Source organism: Silurus aristotelis (assembly GCF_946808225.1).
Source record: "Silurus aristotelis genome assembly, chromosome: 9".
In the NCBI taxonomy this organism is placed as follows: Eukaryota; Metazoa; Chordata; class Actinopteri; order Siluriformes; family Siluridae; genus Silurus; species Silurus aristotelis.
In genome coordinates this window covers 25,109,671-25,125,251 of record NC_139582.1, presented here as the reverse complement: position 1 = coordinate 25,125,251, position 15,581 = coordinate 25,109,671, and the positions used below count along the sequence as shown (strand labels likewise).

General features: G+C 38.1%; 1 protein-coding gene across 1 annotated transcript in view; it reads right to left on the bottom strand.

Moving 5' to 3' along the window:
• The window catches only part of scfd1 (sec1 family domain containing 1), a 34,101-nt gene that overhangs the window by 17,310 nt on the left and 1,210 nt on the right, over nt 1-15,581 (bottom strand). The window contains exons 2-14 of the mRNA XM_083550698.1: nt 15,503-15,573; nt 15,312-15,400; nt 15,112-15,202; nt 14,800-14,922; nt 10,507-10,594; nt 8,969-9,058; nt 7,690-7,745; nt 7,471-7,556; nt 6,923-7,022; nt 2,693-2,832; nt 2,266-2,356; nt 2,096-2,169; nt 1,816-1,897 (exon numbers count right to left, since the gene is read on the bottom strand). Coding sequence (XP_083406824.1) covers nt 1,816-1,897; nt 2,096-2,169; nt 2,266-2,356; nt 2,693-2,832; nt 6,923-7,022; nt 7,471-7,556; nt 7,690-7,745; nt 8,969-9,058; nt 10,507-10,594; nt 14,800-14,922; nt 15,112-15,202; nt 15,312-15,400; nt 15,503-15,573 — 1,181 coding nt within the window. The remainder of the gene's footprint in view (nt 1-1,815; nt 1,898-2,095; nt 2,170-2,265; nt 2,357-2,692; nt 2,833-6,922; nt 7,023-7,470; nt 7,557-7,689; nt 7,746-8,968; nt 9,059-10,506; nt 10,595-14,799; nt 14,923-15,111; nt 15,203-15,311; nt 15,401-15,502; nt 15,574-15,581) is intronic.

The window sequence follows — 15,581 nt, the reverse complement described above, 5'->3', positions numbered from 1 at the left end:
CAGGGGGGTATGAAGAAGGATGATCCACTGTGGCAACCCGTAATGGAAGAAGCCGAAAGAAGAAGATACATGTATATATACGTGTGTGTGTGTGTGTGTGTGTGTGTGTGTGTGTGTGTGTGTGTGTGTGTGTGTATATATATATATATATATATATATATATATATATATACACACACACACACAGTACAGACCAAAAGTTTGGACACACCTTCTCATTCAAAGAGTTTTCTTTATTTTCATGACTATGAAAATTGTAGATTCACACTGAAGGCATCAAAACTATGAATTAACACATGTGGAATTATATACATAACAAAAAAATGTGAAACAGCTGAAAAATGTCATATTGTAGGTTCTTCAAAGTAGCCACCTTTTGCTTTGATTAGGAAAAGTGATTTGATTAGGAACTCCTTGAAGGAGTTCCCAGAGATGCTTAGCACTTGTTGGCCCTTTTGCCTTCACTCTGCGGTCCAGCTCACCCCTAAACCATCTCGATTGGGTTCAGGTCCGGTAACTGTGGAGGCCAGGTCATCTGGCGCAGCACCCCATCACTCTCCTTCTTGGTCAAATAGCCCTTACACAGCCTGGAGGTGTGTTTGGGGTCATTGTCCTGTTGAAAAATAAATGATGGTCCAACTAAACGCAAACCGGATGGAATAGCATGCCGCTGCAAGATGCTGTGGTAGCCATGCTGGTTCAGTATGCCTTCAATTTTGAATAAATCCCCAACAGTGTCACCAGCAAAGCACCCCCACACCATCACACCTCCTCCTCAATGCTTCATGGTGGGAACCAGGCATGTAGAGTCCATCCGTTCACCTTTTCTGCGTCGCACAAAGACACGGTGGTTGGACCCAAAGATCTCAAATTTGGACTCATCAGACCAAAGCACAGATTTCCACTGGTCTAATGTCCATTCCTTGTGTTCTTTACCCCAAACATGTCTCTTCTGCTTGTTGCCTTTCTTTAGCAGTGGTTTCCTAGCAGATATTCTACCATGAAGGCCTGATTCACACAGTCTCCTCTTAACAGTTGTTGTAGAGATGTGTCTGCTGCTAGAACTCTGTGTGCCATTGACCTGGTCTCTAATCTGAGCTGCTGTTAACCTGCGATTTCTGAGGCTGGTGACTCGGATGAACTTATCCTCTGCAGCAGAGGTGACTCTTGGTCTTCCTTTCCTGGGCGGGCCGCATGTGAGCCAGTTTCTTTGTAGCGCTTGATTGTTTTTGTGACTGCACTTGGGGACACTTTCAAAGTTTTCCCAATTTTTCGGACTGACTGACCTTCATTTCTTAAAGTAATGATGGCCACTCGTTTTTCTGTACTTAGCTGCTTTTTTCTTGCCATAATACAAATTCTAACAGTCTATTCAGTAGGACTATCAGCTGTGCATCCACCTGACTTCTGCACAACACAACTGATGGTCCCAACCCCATTTATAAGGAAAGAAATCACACTTATTAAACCACACCTGTGACGTGAAAACCATTTCAGGTGACTACCTCTTGAAGCTCATCAAGAGAATGCTAAGAGTGTGCAAAGCAGTAATCAAAGCAAAAGGTGGCTACTTTGAAGAACCTACAATGTGACATATTTTCAGTTGTTTCACACTTTTTTGTTATGTTTATAATTCCACGTGTTAATTCATAGTTTTAATGCCTTCAGTGTGACTCTACAATTTTCATAGTCAATGAGAAGGTGTGTCCAAACTTTTGGTCTGTACTGTATATATATACACATGCACATACATATACATATACATACACACACATACACACATGCACACTTTACAGAACTTTATTTATTGCTTACCTTAATGTGGTCCAAAACAGCTGTAGCAACATTGGTGTGGAGGTCAATTAGTCTCTTTTTCTCTAAAAGCTCTGGAAGAGAACTGTTCGGGGAAAGGAATTTTTGGTGCTCAAATAGATGAACATTTGAGGTCACATAGTACGGATGTCTTTGTCACATGCATTTTTATATTTATTTTGCCCAACTGAATGTGTTAAGATGTACATATTAGGTATGCATTTATACCTTCAGCAAGTAGAGTAAAAGGTCTTTTTGAGTGTCACATTTAATATTGTCTCACCTGACAGCTGAGGTAAGTTTGGCAGTATTATCTGACAACATGCTAATGGCTCCCTCATCTTCCCCTTCTAAGCCCTAAAAAAAAAAATATCAGCACTTAAGCAGTCTATGTAGAAACACTCTATGCAGAAACTGGAGTGCCCAGCTAAGAAATGACTTCTTTGTACCTACCATAATGCTCTTGAGATGCTTAACCTCATCCTCCTGGGCTCTATACGTATCCAACTCTTCCTGCACTGATTCGGCAACCTCAGGGAATGGGCTGAAACAATACACATGGCAGAAAATATTCAGTTTAACACATAAAGCCAGGTTTAGCTTAGAATATTTTTTCAAACTTAAATAAAGATTTTACTTCAAATTTATTTATTTATTTATTTAAGTTGTCATACTAAACCAAATTAACTAAAATTACAATTTGGGACCTATCGCTTTAAATTTAACCTAACTTAATAAAGCTCATCCAGCAGTAATTATGTATAGATCACTGCCTTCCATGTCTCCAGAAGCTTTTGCTCTATTCCTTTTAACTACATGTAAATCAACCATTACTGCATATGATGTCAAGGTCAAACATCTGAGAACATTAGCTACTCACCTTCCTTTGTGCTTCTGCCAAAACTTGTCTGCAGCAGTGAGATCATAGCTCTTTTTATTCCTTTTTTTTGGCCGTGCTCCTGCTGGGCTAACTTCTGATCCCACAGAATCCTCTAGACTCACCCTGTTTAGATGAAAGTCCTGAAACACATAGACACACACTGTTTTATTCATTCATATTTATTTTTTATTTCTTATTTTTCTTCATACTGCTGTAACAAAGAAATTTCCCCATGGTGGGACGAATAAAGGTTTATCTTATCTTATCTTATCTTATATATATATATATATATATATATATATATATATATATATATATATATATATATATATATATACAGTGGGTACGGAAAGTATTCAGACCCCCTTACATTTTTCACTCTTTGTTATATTGCAGCCATTTGCTAAAATCATTTAAGTTCATTCTTCTTCCTCATGAATGTACACATAGCACCCCATACTGACAGAAAAACACAGAATTGTTGACATTGTTGCAGATTTATTAAAAAAGAAAAACTGAAATATCACATGGTCCTAAGTATTCAGACCCTTTGCTGTGACACTCATATATTTAACTCATGTGCTTTCCATTTCTTCTGATCATCCTTGAGATGGTTCTACACCTTCATTTGAGTCCAGCTGTGTTTGATTATACTGATTGGACTTGATTAGGAAAGCCACACACCTGTCTATATAAGACCTTCCAGATCACAATGCATGTCAGAGCAAATGAGAATCATGAGGTCAAAGGAACTGCCTGAAGAGCTCAGAGACAGAATTGTGGCAAGGCACAGATCTGGCCAAGGTTACAAAAAGATTTCTGCTGCACTTAAGGTTCCTAAGAGCACAGTGGCCTCCATAATCCTCAAATGGAAGACGTTTGGGACGACCAGAACCCTTCCTAGAGCTGGCTGTCCGGCCAAACTGAGCTATCGGGGGGGAAGAGCCTTGGTGAGAGAGGTAAAGAAGAACCCAAAGATCACTGTGGCTGAGCTCCAGAGATGCAGTCAGGAGATGGGAGAAAGTTGTAGAAAGTCAACCATCACTGCAGCCCTCCACCAGTCGGGGCTTTATGGCAGAGTGGCCCGACGGAAGCCTCTTCTCAGTGTAAGACACATGAAAGCCCGCATGGAGTTTGCTAAAAAAACACCTGAAGGACTCCAAGATGGTGAGAAATAAGATTCTCTGGTCTGATGAGACCAAAATAGAACTTTTTGGCCTTAATTCTAAGCAGTATGTGTGGAGAAAACCAGGCACGGCTCATCACCTGTCCAATACAGTCCCAACAGTGAAGCATGGTGGTGGCAGCATCATGCTGTGGGGGTGTTTTTCAGCTGCAGGGACAGGACGACTGGTTGCAATCGAGGGAAAGATGAATGCGGCCAAGTACAGGGATATCCTGGACAAAAACCTACTCCAGAGTGCTCTGGACCTCAGACTGGGCCGAAGGTTTACCTTCCAACAAGACAATGACCCTAAGCACACAGCTAAAATAACGAAGGAGTGGCTTCACAACAACTCCGTGACTGTTCTTGAATGGCCCAGCCAGAGCCCTGACTTAAACTTTTCAATTCAATTCATTTTTATTTGTATAGCGCTTTTAACAATGAACATTGTCTCAAAGCAGCTTTACACAGATAATGCGGTGATTAAAAATGAATATGTTCTTTATGAGTAAGTTTGTCCCTGATGAGCAAGCCGGTGGCGACTGGCGACTGTGGCAAGGAAAAACTCCCCGAGATGGCATAAGGAAGAAACCTTGAGAGGAACCAGACTCAAGAGGGAACCCATCCTCATCTGGGTTACACCGAATGTCCATTTGTGGCGGGTATACAATGTTGCGGGGTGCAGTGATGATGATCAAAAGCGAAGTGTATTTCTGAGTCAGTGTAGGAGACTGTTGACATCAGTGTAGGAGACTGTTGACATCCAATCCAGGCAGGCCTGGATGAAGTGGGAAGATCCACGGGGGGGGGAGAGGGGCAGGAACAGTGGTCACTGGAGCCTCAGGAGCATGTTTAACTCGACCGAGAGAGAGAGAGAAGAGGGTGACAGGAAGAGAAGGATATGGATTATTAAGTGTACCTATTGTTGCATGAGAGTTAAAGTCACTGTGCAGTTTGGACTCCGGCAAAGACTCGCTATAGCAGCATAACTAAAAGGGAGAACCAGAAGGCAACACAGACATGAGGGATCTCTGGGATAAGAGACGGCCCACCACACCACCATCAACAAACCTGAGTGAACACGTGAATGTGAGGGGACGACAGCGTACAAATATCCCAGTTCACCAAACACTCTATATCAATGTTCCCTCCAGATCTGAGCCTTTACCTGAGAAAAAATCTACTGATTAAAGGCTTGACTGAATAAATATGTTTTCAACCTCGACTTGAACACTGAGACTGTGTCTGAGTCCCGAACACTGATAGGAAGGCTGTTCCATAACTGCGGGGCTTTATAAGAGAAAGATCTGCCCCCTGCTGTAATCTTCATTATTGGAGGAACCAACAGATAGCCTGCACCTTTTGATCTAAGCAGGCGTGGAGGATCATACTGGTACAGAAGTTCACTCAGATACGGTGGTGCGAGACCATTAAGTGCTTTATATGTCAGTAGTAAAATTTTATAATCAATGCAAGATTTGATTGGGAGCCAGTGTAGACTGATTAATACAGGGGTGATGTGGTCATATTTCCTAGATCTAGTGAGGACTCTTGCTGCTGCATTCTGAACTAACTGAAGCTTATTTATGCACCTACTCGCACACCCAGACAGTAAAGCGTTACAGTAGTCTAATCTAGAAGTAACAAAAGCATGAACTAGTTTTTCTGCATCCTGTAACGACATCATATTTCTAATTTTAGCAATATTTCTAAGGTGAAAGAAGGCGATCCTGGTAATATTATTCACGTGAGCCTCAAAGGAAAGACTCGAGTCAATAATCACACCAAGGTCTTTGACAGCCGTACACGCTGAAACAGAAACACCATCCAGAGATGTTAGGTAATCGGAAAGTTTGCTTCTAGCTGCATGTGGTCCTAGTAAAAGTACTTCCGTCTTATCTGAGTTTAGCAGAAGAAAGTTATCGAGCATCCACTGTCTAATGTCCTTTACACATTTTTTAACATTGTTAAGCTGATCTCTCTCATCTGGCTTTGCTGAAATATACAGCTGTGTATCATCAGCATAGCAATGGAATCTAATACCATGTTTATGAATAATTTCTCCAAGAGGCAGCATATATAAAGAGAAAAGCAGAGGGCCTAAGACAGATCCTTGAGGAACACCAAACTTTACCTCAGAGAGTGTGGAGAACTCACCATTAACATCAACAAACTGATAGCGATCAGTCAAATAAGACCTGAGCCAAGAGAGAGCCGTTCCCTTTAAACCCAATTGAGCATCTCTGGAGAGACCAAAAAATGGCTGTCCACCAACGTTTACCATCCAACCTGACAGAACTGGAGAGGACCTGCAAGGAGGAATGGCAGAGGATCCCCAAATCCAGGTGTGAAAGACTTGTTGCATCTTTCCCAAAAAGACTCCTGGCTGTATTAGATCAAAAGGGGGCTTCTACTAAATACTGAGCAACGGGTCTAAATACTCAGGACCATGTGATATTTCAGTTTTTCTTTTTTAATAAATCTGCAACAATGTCAACAATTCTGTGTTTTTCTGTCAGTATGGGGTGCTATGTGTACATTCATGAGGAAGAAGAATGAACCTAAATGATTTTAGCAAATGGCTGCAATATAACAAAGAGTGAAAAATTTAAGGGGGTCTGAATACTTTCCGTACCCACTGTATGTGTTAATTTGATATATGACTATGTATTGTGGTCATGTATTACAAACAATAAACATCATCTGTGGGCATATACTAAAAGTTTTTTTTCATGAAAATGTATTTATTATATTATACAGTACATCACGACAAAAGACAAAAAAAAGCATGCAACGGTTATTATAATTTTAACAGCTCTGTCCAGACCCAAAGACATACCCCATTAAGACAGAAGTGTTTTTAGAGGGATTCTGAAAAAATGTTCCACACTTGATGAAATCTTTTTCTCATACAAATGATAGCTGCAAGTTATTCATATGACTTGGAAGTAATTGTATTTTCCATTTTGGTGGAAAAAAGTAGATGGAGAAACTGGCAGCCTTAAAGAAAACCAATTATATTAGTCTAATCATGGATACTATGAATTTATTTGACATCTGCTTACCAAGACATCATGAATGAGAGCTTGGTAGGTCCATGTATGATGAAGAGGGGTGGCAAGATCCATGTTGCGGTCAGCAAGAACAAATAATGGCCTCTGGAAACTACAAGAAGTGTGGTGCAGACAGAAAAGAAAAGAAATAAAAAAGATAATGGAAAAAAGTAAAATGATTAATCTCTTCTTCTCTGGGATTCTGTTTTCTGTTCCAGCAGTGAAAGTAATCTCTTCTGGCTCTTTCCCTGAGCTATTTAGGGATGGGAGCTGGGTACTCAGGAACGATGGACTTCACTTTTATTTCTCTGTAATTTCATGGTATACTAAAACTCCAATGAGTCAATGAATGTGGGCAAAAAAAAAAAAGATAGATGGATTAACAGAGCTTCTTTTGGATTTTCCCATATATAAAATTTGGCGCTATTATCCGACAACATGCAAATGGAACATGCAAGATGCTTTAATTAAAAGCTTCAATGTCATATGCTTTTTATGCAGGTAAGTGTGTGTGTGTGTGTGTGTGTGTGTGTGTGTGTGTGTGTGTGTTTGTGTCTAACCTAAACTGGCCCGTGCCCAATGTATCACCAGTAAACAGGCTGTTACGAGCATCTCGCAAATTCTCTCTTAGTTTCTTGTCAAGTTTCTGCAGAAACAATAAAGAGAGTGGTGGTGAAAATAGATGACTGATCTGCAGTCATTTCATACAGGCACAGAAGTACAACACACAAATCCTCAGACCAGATTTATAACTTGACAGGTAAGACAAGCAGCTTTACCATAGCTACCATTTCAGCTGCGTTTCCTCTTGGACATCTGATTATTGGAACAGCACCTAGGGAAACAGGAAATTAAAATCACTTGCCAAAAAGTGGGCACACAGACTTTGTGCACATTTTCCAAGGTACACAAGAATGTTCCAGGGGCTTTTCAAATTTAAAATATAGAAATCATAATTAAATCATTTTAAAAGCAAACTAAACTTCTGTTTTATCTTTTTTAACAATGACACTATTTTAACAATTAGGGTTGTCATACAATAAAGTTGACTTCATTATAATACCGTATTTTCTGGACTATAAAACGCTACTTTTTTCCCCACACTTTGAACCCCGCCGATTGAACAATGAAGCGGCTAATTTATGGATTTTTCCTGGGTTTTTCCCGGTTTCACAAGCTTCAATCCAAAAAAACTAAAACTAATAACATTAGACCAATTAAATTGCCGAACCGGTTAAGGTGAACCAATGAAATTCTTTATATCAAATCGGGTGCGCTCCCACTGAATCGGCCCACCTCACATCATAAATATGGATGATGTTCCTCTGACGTTTGACCCTCTCACTCAGACTGTCAACAGGAAAGGCAAATCATTCGTCACACTGAAAACAACCGGGCATGAAAAAACACACTTCACCTGTGTTCTGAGCTGCACGGCATCGGGAGAAAAACTTCACCGATGGCGATTTTTAAACGCACGACGATGCAAAAGGATAAACTCTTGAAACTCTCTAAAAATCTTTGTAAAATTCAGTAGTTGCGCCTTATATTTAGGTGCACTTAATAGTCCGGAAACAATAGTTACGGTAACAATTTAGCTATAAGTATAAAAAATGTTAATCAAAGAAGTAACGTTTTTAAGACCACCAAGCACACTTTTTCGGCTAAAACCCAAACTACATAAAGGTATAAAACCTTCAACACATTGTGCAATACATAGAATTCAGGTATAAACTCTAATTGCTATAGTATCTATCTATGCTACAGTATCTATAGTATAGTAGCATTATAGAACAGATTCTATGTAGTTTAATAATACAAATATTGGTGCAATAGTGCAATTCTATATTGTATGCAATGATACAAATGTAAAAAAAAATTAATAAATAAACAAGACATTTATTTCATTTCATAGATTTGGTTTGCAACAATATGGTGATTTTTAAAACAAGATATGGTTAACTTAGGCACGACATTAATTCAAATGTATAAAAGTAGAATGAGTGCAGTTATCATCACATCACAGTTATCATTGCAATAGATAAAAAAACTACTTACCAAGTGTCACAAAAAAGCAGAAGAGACTGTCAACAATGGTGTCCATTATAGCTTCCATATCGGTGTCCATAATATCTGGTTTATTGATTGCTAGAAAAAAGGCATTTATTTTAATTGTTTTATTTATTGCAGTATTCAGTCAGTTTTTTTTCCATTGTCAGAGATTTATTTGTGAGAAGTGTAGCGGTAAGTTATTTAGAATATTTAATATAAACCTTCTAAATATTTATTTAGAAAAGTGTAGCCAGAATCGAGGGGGGTTAGTGAGAGTGAAAGCAGTACAGTTTCTGCAGAGGGAAAGTCTGGAGCAGGAGAATGGTGAAATTAATTAGGCTTTTAGGGGCACCAGCAGCAGAGGCTAGGTCTATACTGGGAGCCAAGGCACCAGATGTAGCATGTAATCTTAGATTTACTTACTTATTTTCCACATAAGAACTAATAATATACACCTTTGACAGTCAGAGTTTACTTACAGTAACATTGTAAAGGTGTGTAAATTAGCAAAGACAATGTCTCATTTATTGCAGTATAGCTAATAATCTCAGATCAGAACTAGTTATTTGGTGACAATCCAGAGCCAAAGCCAGGAAGCAGTCAGGCAGGCTAAACTGACTGTCTGTCTGTTAGCTGCACTGAGTTGTCACTCAGGGCCCTCTACATTGAGACTCAATGTATATTTGTTAGTAGATAGTTTGTTTCAGTTACTTGATAAGCAATAAATAAGAAAAGACTTAATGCACAGCCAGCAAATTTGATTTGGATTTAAGATTGTTGAAATATTAGAAGCATGGATTAAACCAAAGAATATTAAGCATTAAGTAAAACTACTGCTCCATGGTCTAGTTATAAACACCAGCTCTTTCTGAATGTCAGAGAAGGCAGTGTCGCAGTTATTTATACTAATCTAAGTTTTCAACATAACAATTGTACCTAGCAAATTCAATTCCAATAATTATTATTTATAAACCCCACAAGGCCCTATTCTGATTTTCTTGCAGAATGTTTCATTTTCATTTCAAACATAGCTACCCCTTTAAACAAAGCATTAATTGTCACTGATTTTAATATGATCAGAAAGACCCTCTCAGCACAGAAGTTGCGCCCATTGTAAATTCAGTAGGAATTAATCAGAATGTGATAGTTTACACTTGTGTATAGTGTAGACACACTATTGCAACAAATGTTATTAATAATCTACAGAGTTATCTTTAATGATTGGATCACAAAACTCCTTTGGCTGTTGAACACCTAGAAACAACATTTTGCCACACTCTAGTTGATGTAAAATTAAAGTAGTATTAGTAGAATTTCTCTCCACTTAAATGAAAAATAAATTGGTGTGGAAAAAGCACCGTGGTATACCGTTCAGGCCACTCGGAAATTCTCTTACTGCACATCATAGAGAAAAGTATATTCACCATGGACACTGTAAAACTGAACACTTACCTTGAAGTCACGGCATGAATAGGGACTTGCATTGAACAATTTTTTTATAGATACAGACCGATGTGTAGATATACTTGGAGCATATAGCTCACCATGATAGGAGATCTGTTCTTTATTTTGATTGCAGAGAACAAACATGTCATCTTCTAGTGTTATGAAGTTCAGATACTGATCAAACACCTATAGAAACACACAAAATAAACCAACAGAACTGGTCAGAAAGTGCTGAATAATTTTCTATAACAGCATGGTACATCTAGCACTAGTGCCAGGCATTTTTGTACTTAGTGTAATAGGCTATTGCTTCATATCCTAAAGGATAATTTGATGGAAATTAAACGACTTCACTAAATGCAAGCATAACAAAAACTGTTAAAAAAAAAAAAGTGTTAATACATCGAGCTGCACAGTAAAACTTTTAAAACATTTAACATCGGACAGTCATTTGTCTTTAAAACAGTGGTAAAAGTATTTTTTTGCACTCCTTTGTTGTCTGTTTTCTGTGCATTTTGCACTGCGTATCCACTACGCATTTATGCACCATCCATAATTGACGTTTATACCATATATAATTACCTACTGCATCTTCTGTACAATATTTACCCTCACCCCTGTACATATGACCTCATACCCTATTTATCTTACTGCTATTTATCAAAAACAGGCCACATATGCACTTCTGGTTGGATGCTAACTGAATATTATTTATTTTATTAGTTCTGTACATGTACCTTGCACAATTAAAATCAAGTTGAATCTAATCTAAAAGTATTTCATTTCCACCAATGAAAAGGCTTCAGGACAGGCAATATTTGTCATTATAATATAACGTAAAAATATATAAAGCTTCATGAGAGGCGGAAAAAGAGGGTAGTGAGGAAATTACTGTTTATAGTTGCTATAACAAGCAGTCATAGCGGAAAACTAGTTTATTTTGCAATATATAATACAATTTGGTTTTTAAAAATAAATTCAGGGGTATAAGTAGCCACTTCTGTGCTTGAATTTTATTATACAGAAACTCCTAATACTGCTCTGATTGTTATTGTAATTTAGAGGTCTTAATCTTACCCAAAAAGGGGCAGTGCACCTGCAGGCTTTTATTCCAACCAGACAGGAATCACACCTAATCCCCCTAGTTTAATTAGCGCAACTTCGTCTTTATTCAACTATTAAGGGTGCCTCCAATTTGGCTGAAAAAAATGCAAAATAGGATCTTTGCAAATAGGATCACAGACTCCTGTTATAAATTGTCTTAAATAAGATTATTTTTTTGAAAATATTTTAGATGGATGTGAAAATAAAAAGTACACCCTCTTTGAATAATATGGTTTTATATACCAGGGCATAATAAAAATCATCTGGTTATAAGCCTGCCTTAAATTTACATCAATACATCCTGAACAACATAACATATTACACATTAATAGGGCTGCAACGATAATTTTGATAATAGATTAATCGGACAATTGTCTTTTTGAGTCATTGGATTAAAAATAAATAAATAAATAAATAAATAAGCTGTTTTGCTTATCATAACTATATAGAACCCTAATTCAGGGTATTTATGTATAAAACTACTTAAAAAAAATGCAAAAGCCACATATTAAGATTAACTATCTTTAATTTAGACATTTTAAAGCTTATAGTGGCTGCTTGTTAAGGAAAGCATGGGGAATTTCTCCTTTGAACAAATTCACTTGTTATTTCTTTCTGTAAAAGAAAAAAACTAAAAATTTGAGTATGAAAAGCGTAAATTGTGTAACTCGACATTTGCATTGTTTTTAGTGATAACTGCAGATGGCAAGTTGACAACCATGTTTTGGAACGTAGTAAAGCCGCAGTAAATCATGCTTTAAAATAGATAAGTTACTGTTGTAGTAGACAAATGCTATAAAAAGAGAATGCAACAGCGAAATGCAAAAAAAAATAAATACAAAATAATAATAATAATAATAATAATAATAATAATAACAAAATTAATAAAAAAGGAAATTTTATATATATATTAATTATGGTGTACAAATGCATAATCATTAGCTGAAAATCACAACAGTGAGTAAAATATAATCGTTTACTGCTGCTGTTATTTGCTGCTTTTAGATTTAGTGTTTGTTTATTTGAATCTCACTATCTTGTGAGTGAGCTGATTGTGCAACCTGATGCTCGCGAGTCACGACAGAACAGATCCAGTGTGACTGTCCTGAAGTTACAAACAGTTTACACAATAACACTTCAGTGTTCCTACATGCCTTAAAACGACAACCATTGTCCCCGTGCCAAAGAAGTCTATAGTCTCCCGAGTCAATGACTATCGTCCCGTCGCAATCACACCTATCGTGATGAAGTGCTTCGAGAGGCTCGTCATGAGACACATCAAGACCTAGCTTCCAACCACATTGGACCCCATACTGGGCCTGAACACCTCCCTCTGTAACTGGATCCTGGACTTCCTGACTGGGAGACCTCAGTCAGTCCAGATCAGGAACAGCATCTCGAGCACCACCACACTGAGCACTGGGGCCCCTGGAATCACATCATTATGTTCGCCGATGACACAAACGTGGTGGATCTCATCAGCAAAAACAATGAGTCAGCATACAGAGAGGAGGTGCACCAGTTAACAGCCTGGTGTAGAGCAAACAACTTGTCTCTTAACATTGACAAAACTAAAGAGATGGTCGTTGACTTCAGGAGAACACAGAGAGCGACCATTTTCCACTGATCATCGATGGATCCTCCGTGAAGATCGTCAAGAGCACCAAATTCTTTAGTGTTCATCTGGCAGAGAACTTCACTTGGTCGCTTAACACCAGCTCCATCACCAAGAAAGCCCAGCAGTGAGCAGCTCTTTCTGAGAAGGCTAAGGAAAGCCCACCTTCCACCCCCCATCCTGACCACGTTCTATAGAGGGACCATTGAGAGCATCCTGAGCAGCTGCATTACTGCCTGGTTTGGGAACTGCACTATCTCAGATTGCAAGACCCTACAGACGATAGTTAGGACGGCTGAGAAGAACATCTGAGTCTCTCTTCCCTCCATCACAGACATTTACACCACACACTGCACCCGCAAAGCCAAAAGCATTGTGGACGACCCAACACACCCCTCACACACACTCTTCACCCTCCGGCCATTAGGAAAGCGGTTCCAAAGCATGCGGGCCGTCACATCCAGACTGTGTAACAGTTTCTTCCCTCGAGGCTTCTCAACACAAACCTTCTTGTTTACATTTTGTAATTACAAGGTACTCTCTTGTACTCAGTTCTCTCTTACACACTGCACTGTGTAATATACAGTAGGTTTACTGGCGGAGCTATTTTGTGTTTTGTGTATTTGTCCTACACTGTCATGTGTTGTCTTGCACTGTTTGCCCCAGGTTGCACACGATGCACTTTATGTGGCGAGGACAATTACTAGTCCTTAGCTCTGTGTGTTATGTAGCTTTATGTTGTTAAATGTAGCACCATGTGTACTGCATCAGCTACATATGGTTGAAATGACAATAAAAGCTTTTTGACTTCACATAAACGGTACCATTTTCACATGATGAGAATTAAACAGTTTCTGTGACCACCACTATAAAAGCCAAATAATAAGCAGTGTGCTAGTCAGGAGCATTCAGGTTTGTGTTAGAAAGTGATAAACAGAACATGATTACTTCAAGTTATTGCTGCTTAAGGTGGTTCTTCAAGCTACAAGTGTACTTAGTTTTTCACAGTTGGTTTCTCCAATTCAGCTATTTTGTAAAAATAAATAATTACACTGTGCAGTATGTCATGTGCAAGTCTAAGACCTGCTAAGGACCATATGATTTTTATTATGTCCTGATACATAAAACCATAGAATTCAAAGAAGTGTACTTTTTACTTTAAACATAACAGTCACCAAATTGGAACAACAACGGTGATGAAAACGGGACATAAACTGTGTGCCAGTGGCATGAGTGACAATTACAATATAAAAATAAGATATTTGGTGGTGTCTAATGTATAATTGGTACAGTTTTAGAAAGAAAGGGTCAGGTACTTTTTTTTTAGTATCTTTTATTAACTTTCATTATGATTTGTTTTGAAAAGTGATATGTAATGTAACTTTTTGTTTAAAAAAGGGTGTAATTTGGAAATTCTAAATGTTTTTACTCAATAATGAAGAAGTCATAAAATACACATCTATAGAGAGGTGGCTCAGTGGTTAAGATGTTGGGCTTCTGATCAGAAGGTTGTTATATCAACATGAATAAGTCAATCTGAATGAGGGCATCTGCTAAATGCTGTAAATCTAAACAGATTTTTATAATTACAATACAATATAGTTTTTATAATGCAGTATAGCCACTGGTGAGTTAGTTCTATCTTATTATTCTACCAAACTATTCTACTTACTTTGGTCACCTGAGTCACAGCATTTGCGGCAAGAGCTGCACTTGCTATGTCTTCCAGTTTACTTCTGGAGATTGCAGAAATAAAGTTCAGGTAGTATGCCTCATAGAGTTGGTTCCGCAGGTCCTGTAAGTTTTAATGTAATTAAAATGAAATCAGTAAATATGTATGCTTTATAAAGACTCAAACATTACAAGTGCAGAAAATGTGAACAGGCCTTGGTTTGTGCTAAAGATTCTAGTTCTGATGTTGGCATCAACAATGGACTTACTGAAACTTTATTTAACCTTTAATTATTATAATATTGACATTTACTTGACATATCCTGTCTATGTTCTCCTCTGTCGGCATCACAAAGTAAATGGCAGGAACATCGGGTATAGGATCTCTGTCTGAGTGTAATAAGCTGGAAAACAAAATAAAAAAAGCCAGTCAGAACAGTGCAGGAGAGGGATAAAGACAGTAGATTCTACAAAAATGTCAGTAGAGATTTTGCACATATTTCAGCTTCTTACAGGTGAAGAGTGATTCCCATGTCTCTTAACTCTTTCACAGAGAGAAGTGGAGAGATGATATCTTGACCAAAGCGATCATAAATAAGTACCTAAGCACAAGCAACAGTTAAACATTAAGCAGTTTACTTGTGAAACGTTCTATAATTAGCTAGATTATATAGCATCTAATGTGGGTAAATAAGCTCAATTACCTTCCATACTGGTTCAACTGCTGTGTTTTTTAGAGGTGGTGCATTAAAGTTTAGCATGCGCTTCAAGGCAGCTAAAGAA